The sequence below is a fragment of the Cricetulus griseus genome, chromosome 3 (genome assembly GCF_003668045.3).
Source record: "Cricetulus griseus strain 17A/GY chromosome 3, alternate assembly CriGri-PICRH-1.0, whole genome shotgun sequence".
In the NCBI taxonomy this organism is placed as follows: Eukaryota; Metazoa; Chordata; class Mammalia; order Rodentia; family Cricetidae; genus Cricetulus; species Cricetulus griseus.
This window is the reverse complement of record NC_048596.1, coordinates 191271797-191295199: the sequence shown is the minus strand read 5'-3', so window position 1 is coordinate 191295199 and position 23403 is coordinate 191271797. Positions and strand designations below refer to the sequence as shown.

The following is a 23403-nucleotide window of genomic DNA, read 5'->3' as shown; positions in this document are numbered from 1 at the left end:
TTATATCTGAGCTCCTTTTTGGTTACAAGGCTAATATTTTGCTCACTTCTCAAAGGTGCTTTTCTCCCTCCTGTGTCAGTGGAGTAGACATTTGCTGAGGATTCTGGGTACATAGCTCACTTAACTTTCATGCTAACCTTGGTAACATGCATTCTTGCTGCCATTGTTTAGACAGGAAGACAGTAGGTTTGATCATTACATTATTATAGAATTAGTAATGCAATTAGAGGCAACTTTCCTGATGTTAGAATCCAAATGTTTGAAATAACAAAAATGGAAAGTATACAAATAAATGAGGAAGAACAAGATGAAAGATAGTTCTGGTTTGAACATGAGATGCCATCCATAGCCTGGGGCTATGGACTTTGGCCCCAGTGGCTGGAGCTTCACTGGGAGGTGGTGGAATATTATGCACACAGAGCCTAGCTGTCATAAACTAGTTCTGGGAGTGGGCCTTAAAGGGTTACACAGCCTGGCCCTGCTTCTGGACCTATTCTCTGCTTCCTGCGGGCCACAGGGGGGCAGCTTCAATTCACATGGATTAAAATGCCCTCTGCCACAGAGATACCCCCCTGACCTTATGGACCGAAATCCTGTCAGGGCTTTTGTCACAGCCACAAGGAACTAATACAATATCCAAACTGGGATGGAGAGACTCAAGTGTTGCCACTCTAGCCCAGGACAGTTACTTCTTAGCAAGGTCATGGCAGTCAGTAAGTCTATGTAAACCTGTTTACATAGAACAGTAGAATACAACTGATGGGGTTAAATGGTAGCTCCACATCATTCCCTTTTATCCACAAAAGAAAATGTAATTCTGTGAATACTTGTTTTGGGGACAGTTTCACCATTGTGTAGCCATTGAGAAATTTAATATTATACCTTCTCAGTGGCTGCAGGTCCTCTCTGGGCACCTCTATTCTTGCCATGCAGTGTCCTGAAGAATGGAAACCCACTAAAGACCTCAGCCTGCATGCACTAAGGACTTAGGAGACACCTTACTCTCTCACCACATTTCTATTACCTTCATTAATGTTAATTGCACAACACCAGAGGCAAAATATGTACCTAGCACCTAAACCATGTCACCTCTATTAATTAAAAACAGGCTTATGGAATATGAAACCATAATGTGCTTGACTTTTTTTTTTTAATTATGAGGGTACCTAATTGGCTTGTACAAAAGGAAAAGAATTCTTTTAGCTTTCCTTTAATGAGGTTTTTTATTATTCAAATGGTACATTTTACTCAATTTTAACTAAAAGCCACTGCAATTCAAAGGAGCCTTGGATGATGAATATTTACAGGCCATCAAAGTAAAGTCTGGATCAAACTGTGAAGATGGGATGGAAATAAAGACAGCATCAATGAATCCCAGAGCAGATGTTATTAGTCAGCAGCTTAAGGGAAGAATTTTGTCCGCAGGTGGGTTCTGACCTGGGAAGGGTGATGGAGGTGGCAAGGACCAGGTGATGGAAGCAGCAAGGACCAGCCTCCATGCTCAACACTGGAGAATTCGCTGGAGGAATCGGCATGGAGAAACTGCCCCATCTGTCCATCTCTGGGGAATAGACCCTGGCTAGTCTTCCAGTTGCTGTGAGGATCCTATTGGAGAGCAGCAGCCCCTTCTACCTGGCAGTCGATGTGTTGCCTATGGGCCACCCAAGGGATGGAGTCCTAATGATGAACCAGCAGGCAGCTTTGTATGTACCCTTCTGAGTGACAGTAGTGAAGCTTCTCAATCATGCAGTCAGGCTCTGACTAGCTGAGAAAGCACTAACTGGTGCTTTCTCCTAAAAGGAGAGCAGTGTGGAGGCAGGATGTGGAAGGGTGGGGCCTGTCCAGAGACTGTGGCTAAACTGATCAGGAAAGCTGAGCTTTCTTTGGCTTCCTGAACCTTTACCTCCCAAGAGACCCACATGCTGCCTACTCCAATTTCAGGCTTTCTCTCTCTATTGGGTCATACCTGTTTTCCACGAGCTTCATCAAATCCTACAGAAAGTGTTGTGGATGCCAGCTCAGATGTGAAAGTGATTGCTACATGGACTTGGAGACCTGATTTTTTTATTCTTAGAACCCATATGTCAGGGTCGGGGAGGAGCATGTGAGTTTATAATCCCCAGCTCTGGGCAGTCAGAGACAGGAGTATTCTCAGGACTTGCTGGCCACCCAGCCTAGCCTACTGGGTGACTTCTACGTCCCTGCCTCAAGGATGTGACATGTCTGTTGTATTCATGAACTCAAGCTGTGGTCACATGTATGGGACACGTGCAAGACAAACCAACAAGGTCAGCCAACACTCCAACAGACAGCACTAAATGGATTCAGTGAGTTAAAAGATAGAGGACATGAAGTTGAGAGTGGCACATGTTCTAGGGTGCCCTGGAAAAATAGGAGAGTTGGAATAGATATGATCAAGATACATTGTATACATGAATGAAAATGTCAAAGAATAAGTAAATGATAGTTTAAAAACTGAACAGAGCCTGAGGAACAACACTTGAGGCTGTCCTCCAACTCCTCCCCCCTCTCTTTATCTCTCTCTCTCTCTCACACACACACACACACACACACACACACACACACACACACACACACACACACACACAATTTTTGACCATTAGATAGGAGAAAAATCACTGAAGAAGGAAAAGGAGTGGAGAAAAGGGGGGGGGGACAAAAAGACATAGAAAGGCCAGAGGGTAGAAAAAACAAAAAAAAGCCACTTGATGCTAGAGCAATTTTGAGTTGAACAGCCAACCCAGTGTCGACTCATCCTCTATAGTTTTGAAATGTGTGTGTCCATTCTCTTCCCCTAGCTCAAACACACCTGCTACCACCAAGCCAACTGAATGCTGTCTCAGCACTGTGTGGAATCTTACAGCTCTCTGACCATGCCATGTGTCACCACTCTCCCCTTCTCCCAAGAGTGACTCTAAAGCCTCTGGCACCCTTGGTCATTCCTTTGTCCTTGACTCTCAATTTGAAGCTTGAGCAGGCCCCTCCTCAAAGGTTCTCATTGGCTTCCTCTAGATCTTTGACAAAGTCAGCCCTGCTGAGATTAACAGAGAGACAAAGGAAGAAGAACACAAGGTTGTTGGACTTACTGACAATAAAAAGAAGCACAGAACTGGAAATGTGGATACTAAAAGTTCCCCGGCTTTCAAGTCCTAGGTGAAGGTCAAGCTACCAGTGCTTGCAAACTACCAGATGTTACAGCAATTTTGAGTAGAGCCAATCCCATCAGTATGTATCCTCAACACATCCACGGTCTTTCTCAACTCAACTTACACATCCACGGTCCTTCTCAACTATGCCCTCTAAGTGTCCAAAGAAGCTCCTTACCAGTACCTAGGAACAAGTGAACCCCAGAATACCCTCATATTTATTGTAAATTAAAGGTCAATTTCTCAGGTGTGTTATGTACCATCAGTCTAGTCACACATCTTCTTCACACTTTCTACCATGTGCCACAGTCTTTCTGTGGCACTAGACATCAGTGTGCAGAAGGAAGGAAGTCTGTTCTCAGAGGGCAAGGCAGGCAGTGAGAACTGAGCCTTGAGGAGCAGAGATGACTCAATGGTTAGGAGCACTCACTGCTTTTACAGAAGATCTGGGGTCCATTCTAGTATTCACATTCGTTGGTTCATAACTCCTTATAACTCCAGCTATAGGGGATCAGACCAGATAACCTCTTATGGCCTCCCCAGGCACCTGCACTCATGAACACCCCCCCCACACACAATCATAATAAAAATGAACTTTTTAAAACAAGTAAGCCTTTTGTGCATATTGGAATGCATTCATCTGGCAATATATCACCTAAGAACAATTTAAGTTGGTGAAGAGAAATGCCCGATAAAGACAGACAGGTGTTTATGATTTGGAGACAAGATTGCTACATCATGTCTCCAGGAATCCAAGACAGCCCAGAATGTCAAATGTGAGAAAGGAAAATGGGCCTTTAAAAGAGTCTCAGAGCAGCAGAAGCCACCACCATGAAGATGAGTCATAGTAATGGCGTGACAATGAAATTTTTAGCATGCCTTACAAACAAAGTGGAATTTTCCAGGTTAAGTAAGGACCCTTCTGATGGTCCAACAATTGTAACTTTGTAGGATCCCATTTCAGATCAAGCGAAAGAATGAGCTAAATGGAATGCAAGGCAAAAGGAAATATATTCCATTTCCTTCTAGAAACAGAATGTCATACCATCTGGGGTACTGCTCAAGTGACTTGCAAGAATTCATACTATTTGGAAATACTGTGAAATTTGATGCAAAAGGCATACGGAGCCGTCTTCCATTAAGAAAACCATTTGGCAATCTTACCTTGTAACTAGCAGTGTGTTCTCCCAGAGAAGGAATGAATGGAAACTGTTTAGCATTACAAGGTGGGTGCCTAAAACAGGCTATTAATATTTTGCCTGGTTTCTTGTTTTTTAGACCTGGGCATCCACTTTGGGGAGATGGTACCCACAAAGAATGCAGACACACAAAATAGATGTATGGTTGCACTCCACATTTACTAGATTGTCCCCAGTACCCTCACTCAGAGTCCCTGTAAGAGTACCTCATCTATAAATAGAGGAGGAAAGAAACCATGTAAAAGGAGTGATAACCCATAACAGCAAAACCAGCTTGGGTGGTCAATGATTGTCAACTGTGCTGTGGGTGGGTCATGGCCCCAAAGATGCCATGAATCTGATGGACACCATTGGGTAATAACACAATAATTAACCAGGAGTGGATTCTGCTGTCATAATAACTTGGTTACGCTTAATTAATATTTTCTTTTTATTTCAGCTGGAATAGAGAAAACAATCCGAACAATCACCAAGAGGAGAGCAAGGCTCTGGCTCTGTCCCCTGGAGACCGACAAGAATTTTTCATTTCATGCACCATTTGCAACTTCTTAGAGCAGATTCCGAAACATCAGTACAGACACTTAGCAGAAAATGAAAACACTCTTGTTTTAGTTATTTTCTTAAATTTTTGCCTTGTGTCCATTATCTTGATTATATTTTCTCATCCCATCATCCAAGTCCCAGCAGTGAAATCTCAACTTCATTGATTCCAAAGCAGGGGTGTAAAACAGAGTAACGCCCACATCTTCCCCAACATGGTTTTCTAGGGAAAAAGGCATCGATTTGATAATTGTGCACTTAGCCGGATTGGCATGATATCTACAGTGCAGGGGCCTGACTCTCTGGTGCAGATTCTAGCAATTTCCAAACTTGTCCTCTGCACTTAAGCATTTTACTGTCCTGTGTTCCCGTTTCCAGGGAATATATGATAAAATGGAAAATCAATGTTCAGCACAATGTGGACAAGTAGGGAGGGAAGGGTGAGGAACATCAGACAGGGCCCCTCACATCATCTTGCATGCACATTTGAACACAACTTCCATACACTGCGAAGAAGGCACCATCACCAAGTCTCTCCTGGTGGAACCTCATGGTTCCTAGGGATGAATGAATTGTGTCTTCCGAAAGAATTTTACTAATAACATTAAAATCTCTTCAGAGGCCACAGTGGACATCAGTGAACTCTACAACTCAACTCACAGATGTATTAGGAACAGGGAGTAAGCTAGCAGAAGAAGCATGCTGGGCTGGCATGCTTCAGCGAGGAGGGATGAGCTCCCGTGAGCCCCACTTTCCCCATACCCACAATGGGCTTGAAAGCCCCTAAAATACTACCAGAGCCATCTCCTCTCCAGGCAAATTGCAACCTTTAAGTATTGTACTTTATTGACAAGTAGGTAGAATAAAAGTAATGATCAAATAACTAGACTTCCCTGGCATGCATTAGCATTCTCCATTAAAAGTACATTTTGTGGATATAAAGTGATATTAAGCATAATAATCCATTATGTATAAACTCCTGGTGATATCGTGGATGGATAAGTTCTCAAGACAGGAACACTCATTTTTAAAACATATTCATAGAACAGTTGGAAAATATTGGTTGATGAGAAGATGCATGATGCAAACAGAATTTATTTTTTACACACTTTGGGTATTTCTCATGTAGGGAGAGGGAAGGATTTGATAAGGGGAGACAGAGGTGGACTTACATGAACAATAGGGAAAAAACAGTGTGTGCAATGTGCTTAAGCACATGGTCAAGTCCAACAATACAGCAGCTCATGCATTTTGTACATTTCTCTCACCAATGATGACTCTCTCCTCTGTTTTGCCTAGAGATATATGGAGCTGTAATAGAGTTCAGAGAGCCCTTGACAGCTATGTGCTGCCATTCAGACCTGGGAGATTCCATGTTGTGATAAAAATTAATGTACTCTGACATCCTCCGGGACTCTGTGGGCCCTGGGAGTAGCTAATAACGAAATACAGCCATGCTTGAGAACAGCATACGCCCATGAAGTTGAAGATTAGATTTGTAGGTGGCTCCCTTGTCATCAGCTTCAAAGTAGCTGGACCAGGGAGCCAGCACAGACAGGTTAAAACTATTTCCTGTGTCTAGAGAAGATCAGTGAAGAAAAACACTTTACAAAACAATTAAGTGAGATTCAGCTAGCAGGCTTATTGGGATGACTTTTTCAGGGGATGCTTAAAAAAATACATTCACTCACCCCAGAAAGGACATCAATAATAGAATGATGAAAGGATTTTACCCAAATCTAGCTTGCTGAACCAATGAGATTAACTGGAGTTGCTTACAGAAATATGGGTGACGGTTACTTACAGGAACATAAGCAATTATGAAAGGCTACACTATTGAAAAACAAGTCTGTCACCCCAGAAACTGGTAAACATGTTTATAGTCTTGAGGGGTAGGTGGGTCTTTGGATGTTCCCTCACCCAGCACCCATGAACCACTTATCTAACATGGGGGGTCGAACACGGCTTCATGAAGCTAAACATTAGTAGGCCTAACAGCTTCTGAGAGCACAAATAGGCAAAACCGACATCATGGCCAGAGGATAGAGCACCACAACACATGTCTTAAAGCACAAGAAGACATCGGTCTACCTTGTAAGATAGAGACAGGAGGACTAGGAGGCCAAGGTCATCCTTTGAGGCCAACCTGGGCTATACAAGAACAAAATGTTCAGCGAGGTCAATGTGATAAGAAAAGAAAAGAAAAGAAAAGTAAAGAAAAGAAAAAAGAAAAATGACTGTGAGAATTAAAGAACAAAAGAAAATTTATACATGTATGGCATTTTCAAAGAAATAATAAGTATGTTTTACATAAAAAGGAGGAAGGAACACAGTGGTAAGAGGCAGAATGGAGATTATACTGTCTGTTCACCTTTGTAGGAATGGCATAGCAAATCCAGCCTCCATGGAAACAACAGAAAAAGAGCAGTAAATAAAACAAACATAAATTGGCGTGAAGCTGCTGAGCTTGGAAACCCACCCCCAAAGGAAAGGAAAGACACAGAGAGAAATCTGTTTAATCCAAGGCTTTTGAGTCCAATAGGGCTGGGGCAGCTGGGTCTGGAATCTATTTTGCAGTATGGTCTTCAGGTTTCATGTGCACATCTTGTCCAAGATCAAGTTGAAGCCATCCCTCTAATAGAGAGTCATTCTATCAAGAAAAAAAAAAAAAAAAAAAAGGAGCCCTGCATTCCATAGCAGAGCAGAGCAAAGTCTGAAGAACTCCCAGGGTGGGGGCGGGAACATGAATACAATTACAAGTTGGAGCTGTGCTTCTGTTACTAAGAAGGCCCAAGGAAGAGCCAGGAATTGTCAAGTAAGACCAGGTAAGTGATAGACAGCAGCCAGTTGCTACTGAATCCCTGCCCAGTGCTCGCTCACACTCACTCACTCACTCACTCACTCACACTCTCACTCACCCACACTCACTCACTCTCACTCACCCTCACTCACACTCACTAACCCTCACTCTCACTCAGACTCTCACTCACTGTCACTCACACTCTCACTCACTCACTCACACTCTCACTCACTCTCACTCAAACTCTCACTAACTCTCACTCACTGACTCACTCACACTCACTCACTGACTCACTCACACTCACTCACCCTCACTCACTCATCCTCACTCACACACTCACCAATCTCTCTCGTCCAGCAATGGAAGGGTCCTTCGATCCCTTATTACCCCCACACCAGGGAGTAGTTTCACTTACCCATGGCTACGCTGAGAGGTTGGAGAACCTTTAGGACTTGGGGCCTACCAAGCAGACTCGGGTCACTATGGGTGGGCATTAAAAGCTATAGCCATGTCTGATTCTGGCTCAAACCCCCTGCTTCATGATCTGTTATAATGTGAGATGCTATAGCCACAAGCCCCCAACTACTACATGTGAAGATACCCCAACATGTGTTCTGTGACATGGTAGACTAACTATGAGTCAAACTGAACCCTTCATTTCTTAGGTCACAATGCAGAGCAATGTAACTAGTTTGGAATCGGAGTCCTGCCATCTGGGGCCACCTGGGTGGGCATCCTAGGTTTCTTCACTCTGAGCTTCCAGAGCCTCTTCCAGCAGAAATTACCTGGCCAATGCTTAGCTGATGTTCATAGACAGAAATGGCATGTTCCACCGAGGACTGGTCCTTGCATCAATTAACAATCAAGCTAACATTCCACAAATGAGCACACAGTCCAATCTGATTTGGGAAATCCCTCAACTGAGACTGTTCTCGGATAACTCTGGGCTGTGTCAATTTAGCAATTAAAGCTACCTAGGGCATCCTCTTTCAATCAACTATCTATCCATCCATCCACACCCAAGGACCACAGGGCAGAATGGCTGGTGGTAGCAGGTATCTGTCAGTGTTTGTTAGGGACTCCTCGCTGCTTCTATAACAGCCAAGTGGGAGAGCGGCTGCATCACTCTTCTTGAGACCTTAGAGAACTACTGTAAGCAATCCAGGCACTGCTGTCCTTTCAAGGTAGAGACATTTTGCTCAGTATGACTTCCAGGAGCTACAATCTGTCAACCTACCTGTTACATTCTTCTGGGACAACCAGATACATTTTGCTGTCTGTTTCTGGTTATCAATGTTTGGGTCATGCCAACTTCAGTATGCTTGTTTGTTTATTCTGAGACAGGGTCTCACTATGGAGCCCTAGCTGGCCTGTCTAGTACCTTTATCTTACCATATGTTAGTTGGTGGCTGACCTGCAGCACCAGGACAAGTAGTGAAATGAAGAACCAGGCTACTAATTCAGAGGACCCACTTATGGTTTTGAGAGACAAGGTTCTGAATCTACACTTTCAAAATGGAGAAAAGAAAGCATGCACAACACTCAAAACAGAGCACTTGAAGAGCGGGTTATCAGCAAATGGAATCTTCCTCCGGGACTTTCAGCAGGCACACAGTGTAGTGCAGCTGATTTATTTCAAGTGTATATTCAAGTTTTTAGGCTAACAAGAATTAACTTCTCAACAATTTACTGAAGGGAAAGATGTTCCCCGTGTTATTAAAATTCGATTTCACTGTAGTTTAAGTACAGTGTTTTAATGTGTCAATTATGTAAATGCAGGATCCTGACTTGACAGTCGAGTTGGAAAGAATGGTACAGAAGGAAGAAAACCAAGTGGGATTCATGAGCCAGGCTAGGGAACGCAGCTCAAAAATACAGACACTGGAATGCATTCTGCAAGTCTTACATAAATAAAAGGCTCCCTGAGAGTGACCCAACATTAACATTACCATGGATTTGCTGCAAAGCTGCCTTGCTAACTGGTCTCTTTAAGGGCCAAAGAACAGCTTCTATGAACTGGACTTAGAGGGTGCTATTCTCTCTCTCCTTCAAACAGTGCCTGGCTAATGGAGTCACAGGGTCCATGACCAGATCAGGGATCTCTTCAATGGAGAAAAATTTCCATAGAATCCTAGAAGGCAGTTTGTCTCAAATAATTATGGTTAGTACAATTACTTTTAAAAGGCTGTTTCTGGGGCTGAAGAGATGACGTGGTGGTTAAGAGCACTTGGTGCTCTTGGAGAGGACCTGAGTTCAGTTCCCAGCACCCACATCGGGCAGCTCGCCTCTGCCTGTAACTCCAGCTCCAGGAAATCCAACACTCTCTTCTGAAGTCTGAGCACTCCTGCGCTAAGTGCACACCAGATACCAGGTGCTATGATCTGAGAAAAGTATGGTATTTAATCCTCTCAACAACCCCAGAGTGGTTTGACCATCTCATCTCATTTTCATTGAGGAATCGACCAAGGATCACAAAGACAGAGTAATTTGCCAAGGTCATCATCTTCATAGGTAACAGAACAAAGATATAGAATGAAGTCAGAGATGAATTAGCCATTGCCTCTGATCCTCTGGGGCTTGGTGTAACAACAACAATTACAAATCAACACAAAACAGAAAGCAGCCCAAACTTTGCATGTGATGACTCTGTGTTGTTGATGGTCTATGACAGTGGTTCTCAACCTGTGGGTTGTAACCCCTTTGGGGGTCATAAATCAGATATCCTGCATATCAGATATTTACATTACTATTCATAACAGTAGCAAAATTACCATTTTGAAGTAGCAACAAAATAATTTTATGGTTGGGGGTCAGCACAACATGAGGAGCTGTATTAAAGGGTCACTGCATTAGGACAGTTGGGAACCACTGCTCTGAGAAATGACTCATTGATGCAGAAGAGAGGAGGGAAACAGGAGGCTCTGCAGAAACACAAAGTCATCCCCTGGGCAGGTGACAGGTAGGTAGGAGGGAACTGTATAAGGTAATTGCTAGAGCCAGCAAGCAGACCCTGTGGATGTTTCTATGGGTGTGAGGTATAGAGTCATAGGGTTGAGCATAGATAATTATCAACAACACAGGAAATTAGACCTGGTCTCTGAGAACTGAATGGGCAACATCAGCAAGTGTAGTGACTGTACCTCAGCCAGAAGGATGCCCCTGAGCAGGTCGGAATCAGAGCTGAGTTTGCATGTGAAAGTAATGGCTCTGGTTCAGAGGTGTACATAGCGAAATGACCCTTTGGTCTTGTCTGTCTACTGATAAGCATCATTTTGAAGACGAGTAGGAAATAAGGGGAAATGAGCACTGACATCTGGTGTAAATGTATATAGGTGATGGTAAATGAGAGCAAATAGCTGCCATTTCTGCTTAAGGGGACTCCATGGAGAAGCACCTCCTAGACATTTGGAAGAAAATGGTCTGGTTACCTTAATTGAGGGGCTAAGCCTCTTTTCTGATGGGTCTGTTTAACCTCCTTTATACACATCTCAGCAAAACAAATCTCTTCTTGGTGATAGAAAATTGGTTTCACAAAGCATCAACTCTGACCTTGAAGTGACCTTAATAATCATTCCAGTAGTCTAGGACTGTCATCCATCCAATTAATGGGGCAAACCTCTTTCGGGGAGGCAATGTGTGCTACATAACACCTTTCCCAAATAAGTCAGATCTCTCTTGTTTTCCAAATTGTGTTTGCTGAGCTCACTGGAGATTTGGTGTTAAGATCTAGCCTAGCCTACCAGCTATTTGCTAGTATGACCTTGGAGAGGATCCTTAATCTCTTGACCTGTAAAATGTAGCATTTGTTGAACTGGGGAGAACTGGAAGACACTGCAGGTTTTTTTTTTTTTTTTTTTTGCTATTTTGAACCTGTGCTCTGACTCCTCAGCTGTGTATGACACATGACTAACAGCTGATAAATAGCATCCATCACCAGTATCATTATATGATTTCAAGCCCCCAGTAGGGCTTCAGGATCTTCCTGATTTAATTATATTCAGGGTGTTACTTGGCTTGTTTCCCATACAGTGGTATTTCCTACAAAACTTAGGCCAGCACACTGTTCTACTCACAAGCCTACTCCCACCTACTAAGTAGCCAAATGCAACTTTTACAGAATGATGAACTGACTATGTACGGTTAGTTCTATGTACATACCCATCATAACCAGTCACAACACGATCCCTTTTCCAAGAAAACAATTGCAGTAGAGTTGAAATTTAAATCTAGATTCAGCTGACATCCCAAAACCTGTTGTTTCTACTAAAGGAGGGATTGTGGGCTATTGTCCTAGGGTTAATATAGTGTGACTGCTGAGAAGTCTAGCTATGGAATGTTTGTCAATAAAGTTTTATTGGCACACACTGCCCATGGTTCCTCTGTCAGTAAAAATTTTATCAACACAAACTGCCCACAGTTCTTTTGACAATAAAGTTTTATTGGCACACACTGCCCATGGCTGCTTCCATGCTACAAGGGCAAAACTGAGTTTTGACGAAGAGATTTCATCATGTCAAAATGTAAAATATTTCCTCTCTGGTCCTTTACAGGAAAGTGTACTGAGCCCTGCTTTATACTGTACTACTTGACAGAGTTGGGATGTTTTTTTTGGTTTAATACAAGATTATTTCATGATATACTTTTGAGATGTTTTTTAAACAATATTATGTAAAAGGATTTGACACCCAAAGAGTTAAGTAGCAAAAAAAAAAAAAAAAAAAAAAAAAAAAAGGGCCTGTAAGATACAAAATGTTCCCTGGTGTTTCTAGATATATTAAATGGGCCATACTGTGGTTTTTCAATGATTTAAGATGGAAAATATATAGGGTAGAGGAACAATGAACTGGTAGACTTCATAAAACTTCCTCGAGACATCATAAGAAAGATCTGACTGGAGAGCTTCTGCTACAGTGAAAATGAGCCTCAGTGTTTTCTCTCCCTGAGTTTTCACACTGTGAGGGGAGCAACAGGGCCCCTGGTGCTCAGAGCAGGATGATGTCTCATGTTCAGCAAAGATGGATGCAGAAATGTTGGCTAAAACATTATTCGCAAAGCTGAGCTAGGGAGAAGAGGAAAGATTAATCTGTAATTTACACACTGGTCTTCTGGGTAATTTATCCCTCGAAATTGGGGTTTTATTTAATAATTTATAGCCCACCCACTTCTATAGATGGAAAAGAGTCAGAACTCTGGAATATGAATCCAAGACTATAATATCCTGGTTAGTAGCTCAAGTTATGAAAGTCTTCTAGTGGAAAGTAAAAATAAACAGCTTTGCTAAAGATTTTTCTCCTCAAATGTTTAATAAGTAAAGGATAGAAAACCTTTCTTTTTAACCTTTAAATAAAACATATTTCAGTATGATTTTCTTGGTGAAATGAAGCCTAATTTATTTAAATTATACTAGAGACAGAAAGCTGAGACAAGAAATAGAAACCCATGATGAAAAACGGAGTTCTAGAAACCTTCAGAATTGCACAACTATGTTAATATGAATTTTCTATCAATTGCAGTTCTCTTCCAGGACGAACGAAGCCCTTGGTCGATGAGAGCTGGCTGGCAACGAGAATCCTGGTAACCCATGTTCTTTATGGTGTGCCATTCCCAACTTTTAAAATTGCAGGATTGGAGTGCAGCCTTCCATTTTATTGGGAACGACAGAACTCTAGTGAGAAAGAACATGCTTCTGGAACATCTTGTCCTTGGATCACCGAGCTGTTTTAGGCCTCAAGATGTAGGCTTTCTATTCTGGTAAACGAAACAGCTACAGGCAGATTGAGAATGTACAAGTAGCCATCACCAACAAGTGGAGTCTGTCACAGGTCACTCAGATAACCAGCCTGGGTAATTATCAAAAAGGGATTTGCCCAGCTGCTCCCCACTGACAGATACCCTTGCCTACCAGCACTGTGGAGTCTGGCTCCCTTTTTGAATGCCAATTTAAACCAAAATATATTTTATTAAAAATTCAGCTTGGGGGGACAAAAATTCAGCTGCCACAGTCTTTGGTTTGGAACTTTCCAGTAATTCCCAGAATAATTTGGCCCGAGACATACTGGCTGACCACCACTAACTCTGGGGAGAAATATCTAGAAGCAGACTGAGGTTCCTGAGCTGATCACCCTGAAAAGTTAGTGAAGAATAATAGCAGAAATGACTGAAAAAGCCAATGAGCTAGCAAGTGGAAGAGGCATATTGTACAGGCAATCTGCACAGACCCTCAGGAGAACAATCCTGGCAAGAGAACAGTCGTGGCAAGCAGTCACCTATCCTTTATGTGTCTGGATGTGGACAATCTTGGGTTCAAATTCTTCATATAACACATGATTCACCAGGAAAGGACTCGGACTCTGTGTGCTTGGGCCTTCTGATTTGGTAAACTGTGGTGATAATGTGTAAGAAGCCAACAGAGAATATGTGTATAAGACCTTTGCACAGGGGCTGGGGAGGCGGCTGTCAGTTAGATACTTGCTACACAAGCATGACAACCTGAGTTTGATCACCCAGAATCCATATTGCCTTGGTTACTTTTCTATTATTGTTAGCCAAGACACCACAGCCAAGGCAACTTACAGAACAAATTTATTTGGGGCTTACAGTTTCAGAGTCCTTGACCATCATAGTGGGGAACATGGAAGTAAGCAGGCAGGCATGGCGGAGGAGAAAAAAACAAAAAACATAGAGCTTACAGCTTGATCTACATGCAAAAAGCAGAGAAAGCACACTGGAACTGGTGAGAGTCTTGTGAAATCTCAAAGCCTGACCCTAGTAGCACACCTCCTCCAAGGCCACACCTCCTAATCCTTCCCAAATAGTTCTACCAACTGTGGACCAAGAATTCAAACATAAGCATATGGAGGGCCATTCTCATTCAAACCACCACACACTAGATAGCCAGACATACGGAGACACTTGTAATCCCAGTGCTGGGCAAGCAGAGATAGCAGGAACCCTGGAGCTGGCTGGCAGGCTAGCCTAGCCAAGTTACCATCTCCAGGTTCAGTAAAGAGACCCTGCCTGAAAGAAATAAAGTGGAGAGTTGACTGAGGAAGACATCCAATGTCAACCTCCAGCCTCCACATGCACACATGTGCATACACACATGCAAAACAGGAAAAGAGTTTAATGTGTTGGCATGCATAGAGTTGACAAAAAAAAAAAAAAAAAAAAAAAAAAAAGGCTTGGCTAATCCCTACTGCTTCCATAACAATTATCAGCCACACTCACTCTGTAAGGGTCTTCTCCTCCCTCACCAGATCCTCCAAAGAGAAGCCCAGATGCTGATTTCAAGTCTCCTCAAGGCAGGGAGAGGCCAGCTCTGAAGCATATGTGACAGGCTGTACTTTCCACCACTGTTTTGCCTTCAGCTTTTATTTTTGCCATCTCCGAGTGACAAAATAAATGCACTGCCCATCCCAAGGTGAGAGGTCACACTTCTACTCAAGATGGCATGGAGCCTGATGGTATTCCAGGGTGCTCATGTGCAAGCTGTGAAAAGAACTACTCAATGGACCATAATGGAGCACCCACGTGGAATTTACGTTGAAGGGCTTTTCCTTTCTTTGGTCCAACTGCACAAGAGAGGAACTGGTTCTGAGCTGGCAGGCTTTCTTTCATTTGTCATTATGTTTTACACACAAGGAAATTTTAATGTCTAAAGATGGGAGGTGATGATAAGACTAGAGTTACACATGTTTTTCTGGCAGCCTGGTCACCAGCACTTAAATTCACTTCTGACAGCTCTCTGAATCCGAAGACCGTTAGCACTGAGCTGTCATTTGCCTTTCCAGGGGAGATTTCGGAACTGGCAGTATGTCAAAAGGGAAAAATCGCTCGCTTCTTTATACGTATTTTTAGTATGGCAGTATTTCTCCACACTGTGGGCAATCCTATACTCCTAAGGCACAGAAAGAATAGTTTCTAAGCCTTAGTCTAAGGGAAACCTTGCCCTTGGGCCTGAACATGTAAGTATTGAAAACCAAAGATTAATGCAAAATGGGCAATCTTTCCCTCCAAGAGTTGGAGTCCATGATTGTAAAAGGCCCTTAAGTGTGATGCTTTCTGATCTATTTACTGAATAAAATCTAATGACTGCTTTGAGCTATGGAGAAGGGGGCTATGATCAAACAGTCAGCTCTCTTCAGCAAAGCCACTCATTTTAAGATCTAATCAGAGCAGTGGGTACTAGGGAGGAAGAAGAAGTTAGAATGGACAGAATGCTTCATCTGCCATCAACTGCCAGGTGTCCCTAAGACACCCACTAGTTTTCTGAGTACAAGTTTCTATTGTCTTTATAATAAAAGGCAGCATCACAGAGTAGACGAGAAGGAATCCTGGTGTGATGGATCACATAGGGCCCTGTCCCCTTTACTTACCATATGTTGTCTATGTGCTTCTTATCTCATCTTTCTAGCCTTATTTTCCTCATCTGTCTAATGGATACAGTCACTCCCTCAGTGAAAGTGCTTTCAGAACTGAACCAGAAGGCACAGGTGAGGCGTTCTAAATGTGTGTGCCCCAAATGAACCCCCTGAAATGAGTTTTTACTTCTGCTGCTGGGCTTTCTAGTAATTTTGTTCCTCTACAAATATAGGTGTATTGGGATGAAGAGACAGCATCAGTAACAAAACAAGGCGTGCTGACAACTAAGACTATGGCTTGTTGCCTTGACTTCCAGTGGTCAGCAATGTCCTCCCAGAAGAAGGGGGGATTTGGAAGTGCTCACAAATGCCTGTTAAGCAAATGAACAAGTAGACAAACGAATGATGAGGATGATGAATAAATGTGGGAGCCAGTGCTGTTCCCGGTCTCCAGCCCCTTTTATAGCTCTGACGAGGGATGACAGCTAGTGAGGACACAGCACTGGAAAGAGCACATGATGGGGCTCACATTTCTGATTGGCAGGCCCAGGGGCAGGGTGGAGCTAGCTCTGCCTATGAGTCAGTGAAGGGTCTTCACTTGGGAGTGATATACATCTACAGTACTATGAATAAGCCCAAGGAGTCAATCCACTTGCTTGCTCTGCAAAGATCAAATACTGTGATGGTCTAAAAGACCAGAGTGACCCAGGATAAGTAACCAGGTGACACAGTAGCATTTGAATACCTGGTTGAAAATCCCTTCCCCAACCTCTCATCTGCTCAGGAAAATTCAGCATGGCCTAGTCTGAGCTCTACCAGTCCAGTCATGCTGAAATCACTCACACCATTATTTCCCCCTTGGCACCACTGGGGCTATGATTAACTTAATCCTCATGCTTCAATCATCTCACTGGAAAGTAAAATTAAGTGAAGTTATTTATTAATGAAACCAAAGCCACTATGGTAAATGAGAAACCAGTACTGCTTGCCCTATGGAGGCAACCATAAAAATAAACCTTGGAAACAAAATACTATAATTATAACATAGCTAGCCACCACTGCTTTCATTAGCATGGGGCCTGAGTCTCTGCTTCATGCCTTCCCTCTCCCTTCTTCTTTCCTTCTCTTCTTCATTTCTCTTCTCTGATTTCTTTCTCTGTGGGGAACAGAGTTTGCTGGAGGGTAGAAGAGTAGACAGCCTCTTCCCCAAACTATGGCATTTTGAAGAGCAGATGAAGAATGCTCACTTCCAAAGTCAGCAGATGCAGTGAATGTAAGATCCTACCAGGATAGTGTGTATGAGGACGCACTAGGGGCGGGAAAGGCCTCAGAGTCTTACAACCTGCATCTGTGTTCAAAGCTACATCCACACTCCATGTCAAAGCATCAAAGGCTTGTATAGCACTAGAGAGTATGCTCAGGGGTTCAGCCCTGTCCATGCAGAATCAGTGACGTTCCTGGATGCCCTTGAGGTACACTTTTCCTCGGGTCTGAGAGATGCACAACAACACGTTTGTAACAGGGCACATCTTAAAAATGCCCTAGTGTGTATCAGCCTTACGTGTTTTAACAATGTCTTGTCTTTTCTTTTTGGTCTGTGAAGCTGTTATTAGATTGATGACACATCTCATAACGAGGGTGACTCAGAGTCAGGCAAATACTGTTCACCTTAACAGTGCCAATATAAACGAGCCTCCGGTTTGGATGCCAAGACAGCACTGCAGCCTTGTGTTCTCCTGATAATGTTCATCTGATAAAGACATTACAATAGCAAGGAATAATGATGTATAACCCCTCACTGAAACACTCACATATTCTTGGCCTTGAACGCTTCAGCAAAATGTTGCACGCTACGGAGCACAGCCAGGTCCAGGGTCATTGCTTCTACCTTGGCTTTGTGCTGGAATGAGAGAAAATAAAAAAGAAATGATAAATAACAGCAAGTATAGTTCGTGGTATCAAGTTACAGTAAATGCGTTATGGAACATGTCGGAATTCCCCTGTTTAATATTAGACGCCCAGAGAGACGATAGATCATCAGAATGAATGGAAGAACACAGCTTTTACTGCCAAGTCCGGGGAGCACGTGAGGCTGGGACTCGGCTGGAGCTCTGGGCTGGGGGTTGTGCATGGCTTCACTCAGTACACAGAAGAGACTCCAAGGAGTCTTCTAGCTCATGTTATCTTTAAATATGTGCTCCAAAGAGCTGCATCTATGGGGGTGGGCACCAGAGCAAGCCTGGCCACAATGGAATGAACAACACTGTAATCTCAAAAAGATTCCACCGAGGTTCTGAAACACTTCCACTAAGCCTACATCACCCTTAAAGACAATCCAGCCAGGGTTGATGGTATATGCTTGTAACCCTGACACCCCATCGATGAGCTTCAGGTCAGCCTGGGTGAGTTTAAGGCCAGATGAGATGATATGGTGAGAAATTTTTGTAATCGGAAATAAATTCAAGGTGGGGCTGGGGATGACTAGTTAGGAAATTTCTTGCCATACAAGCAAGAGGATGTGAGTTTGATTCCTAGAACTTATGTGTGATTACAAGCCAGATGTGATGGCACATGCTTGCAATCCAAGCACTGGGAAGGTGGAGAGAGGAGGATCCCTGGGGCTTGCTGATCAGCCAGTGTAGTCTACCCAGAAATTCCAAGCCAGTGAGAGACTCTACACTAAAAACAACAGCAGCAGCAGCAAAGAGAGAAGGCTCAGCAGTTAAGAGCACTTGTTACTCTTCCAGAAGACCAGAGTTTGGTTCTCAGCATGTTCAATAGCTCACAAATGCCTGTAACTCCAGCTTCAGGGGATCTGATGCTCTGTTGGCTTCCAAAGTTATCCACCTGCACTTGTGCAAGTACATGCCTGCACTCACACAATGCTCACATTTAAAAATAAATCTTTAAAATTACTGAACAGCAGGGAATACTATCTCCCAACTCTTCAGGGTGGCATTTTATTTATTTTTTTCTTTTTGGGTTTTTCGAGACAGGGTTTCTCTGTGGCTTTGGAGGCTAGCTCTTGTAGACCAGGCTGGCCTTGAACTCACAGAGATCTGCCTGCCTCTGCCTTCCAAGTGCTGGGATTAAAGGCGTGTGCCACCACCGCCCGGCTAGGGTGGCATTTTAAGAGACTAGAGAGCAATGAATGGGAAAGGACTGACCCCAAATCAGTCTTACTAGAGGGAACAGGATTGGGTACAGTCTAGTGGATACCATCTTCCTGGCAGGATTCTGCATAGACAGACCTCAGAGCTATTGTTCTGAGACCTCATGTTTACAGAGTATTTTAAACTTCTAAGTCTGGGTAAACTGTGGGGAACAAGATTAAATACTACCTCTTTCTGAGACCTACCTTCTTCCAAGAATGTCCAGCACTACCTATCTTCTCAGGTACAGAAACCTCATGAAACAAATGGTAAACTTGGGAATTCTAGTCTAGACTGTGATATGTAAGTCAGACTAAGGAGAATAGAAGGACCCCTTCAATGCCGTGAAGCAGATGCAGGCTGTCTTACCCGGGAGTGGATTTGGGCTGGGCTGAGCAGTAGCCAGCTTAGCTTGGCTGCCTCTGTGCTGGGTTCTAACCCAATTTACAAACTTTGAGCAAAGATCATAAGCCAGTGACTGTAGAAATAATACTGACTTTGAACCATTTAACATTTCTGAGCCTCAGTTTCCTCATTTGCAAAAGCTGAATTAACTATTAATAAGTCCTAACGAAGATATTCAGTAAATTTAACTAGGAGAAGGTATCTCCTGTGTCAAGTTCTAACTCTAATGCCATGTTACAATAAGAATGGTGATACAAGATGTGAATGACTTCCAAAGACCCTCTTTGAAGACCACATCAGACCAGATCACTGACACTAGATCCCATAGGATCCAAGTCATGGTTACTAACAGAGTCCAAGTTTAGGAAAAAGTAGAATAGAGTGATTAAGTGGTTTCTCCAGATACAACAACATGCCAGTGGCTATGACAAGATTGGCTTGTTGTAAGTAGAAAAGTCCTAATTTGGGGTGACAATGGCAGCTACTGAAATGTTGCTATCTTGGAAGGAAAGCATCAATAGGATCCAGGAAAGCAAGGATGCTAGCAGAGGATTCTCTTTCTTCTCCTAGTCAGGGAGTCATGGAGCTGGATGGGTCACACAAGGTTCAGCTCAGCACACTGCTCTTACAAAGGACCTGACTTTAGTTCCCAGCACCCACGTCAGGTGACTCACAACCATCTGTAACTCCAATCAGGGGATCCAATGACTCTTGTCTCAGTGGGTTACCTACCCTCTTGTGCACATTACCTACATACCTATATACAATTAAAAACAACCCTTTTTTTTTAAACAAATAGAAAGAGGTATGGTGGTGTGGACCTGTAATCCCAACAATGAAGAGGGAAAGGAAGAAAGATGAGGAGTTCAAAGTCAGCCAAGGCTGCACAAGGAGATGAAAGCCACAAAGAGACACCTGAGCTGCTACCATGGCACCCAAAGGAAGCAGAGTAAGGTCACATCTGTGTAAAGCGATGGAGCCTCAAAATGATAAGCAAATCCCACAGTTTTCTTGTTTGTTCACTTGTTCATTTTTCTGTCCTGTAAGTGGTATTTATCCAATATGTTAAAATTCTGCTGAGCATATAAAATTTGTTAATAGTTGACTTGTATTCCCCACATTCTTTTTTTTAAATCATTCTTTTTATTTGAATTAGAAACAAGATTGTTTTACATGACAATCCCAGTTCCCTTCTCCCTCCCATCCTCCCCTACCATCCCCCAACTAAAACCCTACCTATCACATATCCTATCTTATATTCTTCCCCTGACTTAACCTTTCTGCTCCCTCATGACCTCTGCATCCCTCCTCTTCTTCCCTTTCCCGTGCTCTCAATTTGCTCAGGGGATCTTGACCCTTTCCCCTTCTCCAGGGGACCATGTATGTCTCTCTAAACGCTGTTTAGTTTTTTGCCTACTTGTGCTCTCTTAGGGTCCTCCTTGTTTACTAGCTTCTCTGGTAGTGTGGATTGTAGGCTGGTAATCCTTTACTCTATGTCTCAAATCTGCATGCGAGTGAGTACATATCATGTTTGCCTTTTTGTGATTGTATCCCCCACATTCTTGTGCATGATAACACTCAAGTACTTGATTGGACCTTTAGGACAAGCAGATGAGCTGTCAGCCCCATCAACAGCCCCTAACTCCCATGCTTCCCATCCCCCTTTACCCAGGGCAAGACAATCATTGCAATATACAGAATCCTACAGAAGTGCAACTACATCACAAAGAAAAGTCAGGCATTTGTTAAAGACAGCGTTCCTTCCTGGAAACCCCAAAGGACATGCATGCTACACATTATGAAAATACATGTACATATTTCCCTCATAAAACAGGGAGAACATTCCCAGATGGTGACCCCAAAGCAATCCAAGAGAAATGATGGTGGAGCCAAGTGACCCACACATTCCTCTCTACGTGTAACTTAAAATTGGTAGGTTATCTTTTGGTCCCCTTCCACTTTTTTTCTTCAAAGTACAGCACTTAGCTGCCATTGTTAATAAGAACAAAACCAGGACATATATATCCAGGGGGAGGGAGGGGTCACCCAACTAATCCATGAGATGTGGGTTACTAAGCTCCTGGGGATAGAGACTCCAGTCCACACACTATTATTCAAAGAGTTCTCCTGCCCTGGATATCAGATTTCTTGCTTCTGAAAAACTGTATGCAACTCCGTGAAGTTGAGGGGGGATGTGGCTTTGGGAATTAACATAGGGGTTTGTGTTTACTCCTGTGCTAGGGAGGGGGCTTGCTCTCCTGATTGCCTAGCAAACTTAGCAGAAAAGTGTAGCCTGGTGAATAGACATCGGACAGAACTCATTTCTGAAGTGTGGAATTGTGGATTATCAGGGGAGGGAAGGCAAGAGACTCAACCTGCCAGTGATTGATCTAGAGCAGGCCACAAATCACTGTGCTGGTTTAATGCATGTGCTTTTATTTGGATGTAGTGACAGACTTGCAAGAAGAAGTCAAAACTGGTCCATAGGGTCTCACATGCACATTATCCAGCTACCCAAAGTGGAGATATCTTACCTACGTTATTAAAACCTGAAAATCTCAACACTGGCAATACTAAATATATTAGATCAGAGTCAGTAGGAAGGTTTTACCAATTTGGAGATGCATTAATTTTCTTTCATCTGCTTGGTCTATCTCCATGTCAAATTATGTGACATTTTGCTGTGTGCGCTGTTTAGTTTTTTGCCTACTTGTGCTTAGTTGTTTTTTTTTTTTTTTTTTTGTGTGTGTGTGTGTGTGTGTCAAGTTGACATAATGTAAGGTCATCTGGGAAGAGAGAACCATTACTAAAAATGTCTCCATCACATTGGCCTATGGACAAGCCTGTGTAGGCATTTTCTTGATTAGTGATTGATGTGGAAAGGCTCAGCCCACTGTGGGTGGTGCCATCCTCTGGACAAGTGATCCTGGGTCACATAGTAAGCAAGCTAAGCAATATAGTTATCATCACTTTTCCATGTTTTTTGCTTCAGTTTCTGCCTCTAGATTACTGCCCTGCTTCAGTCCCTGCCTTGGCTACTCCTAGCACAGTGATCAGGACATGTAAGTCTAGTTGCTTTTGGTCACCATATCTTTATCACAGCAATAGAAAACCAAAAGGACAATCTACCATTTCATATAATCATTCCCATCGTCAAGATTTAGAAATGACCCATCACTATAAAAAATTACTTTTATTAACAAGTGACTCAATTAACATGTGGCATCCAAAACAGGGAGAGTTTTGTTTGGCCAAAGCCTGTTCTCTACTTAGGCAACACATACTAGCAAAAATCCTTTTTGCAATTCAGACTGACCAGCAAAAACTCTGAATTCCTTAGCATATCCAGCAAGGTCTGTATCAGTCAGCAAGTGTTGTAAGGGACAGGTCCTGAATCAAAACATGAAAGGGCAAAGAACTTCTACTGCTCACACTTAACTATCAGGTGTAGGGACCTAGGTTTGTCTTGGTCATGGAGCCTCCACCTTCTGTAATGCTGCTCCACAGCAGGAAATGCAATAAGTCCTATGCAGGATCTCAAGAGGGTTTCATTGGGCAGTGGAGGATGTTGCTTACAATCCAGTTTCAATGGCAGAGTGTTGTGTAGCTCTGACTAGGTGTAATACAGTGTAAACCTCATGTACCCAGTAGAAGAATGGAGATCCAGGACGAGAACATTGAGGATTAAGAAAAAAACCCATGTCTAGTTGCCCAGCCTTCCTTCAGTCATATCTTGCTTGAAACTCACACCAATTCCAGAAAAGAATGAAGGAAGTGAGA

The 23403-nt window shown here is 43.0% G+C and overlaps 1 protein-coding gene across 2 annotated transcripts in view; it reads right to left on the bottom strand.

Moving 5' to 3' along the window:
• Wwox (WW domain containing oxidoreductase) overlaps window positions 1–23403 on the bottom strand; it is a 985794-nt gene that overhangs the window by 719334 nt on the left and 243057 nt on the right. For both annotated transcript variants that reach the window (XM_035442699.1, XM_027410805.2), the window contains exon 6: window positions 17878–17966. In XM_035442699.1, coding sequence (XP_035298590.1) covers window positions 17878–17966 — 89 coding nt within the window. The remainder of the gene's footprint in view (window positions 1–17877; window positions 17967–23403) is intronic.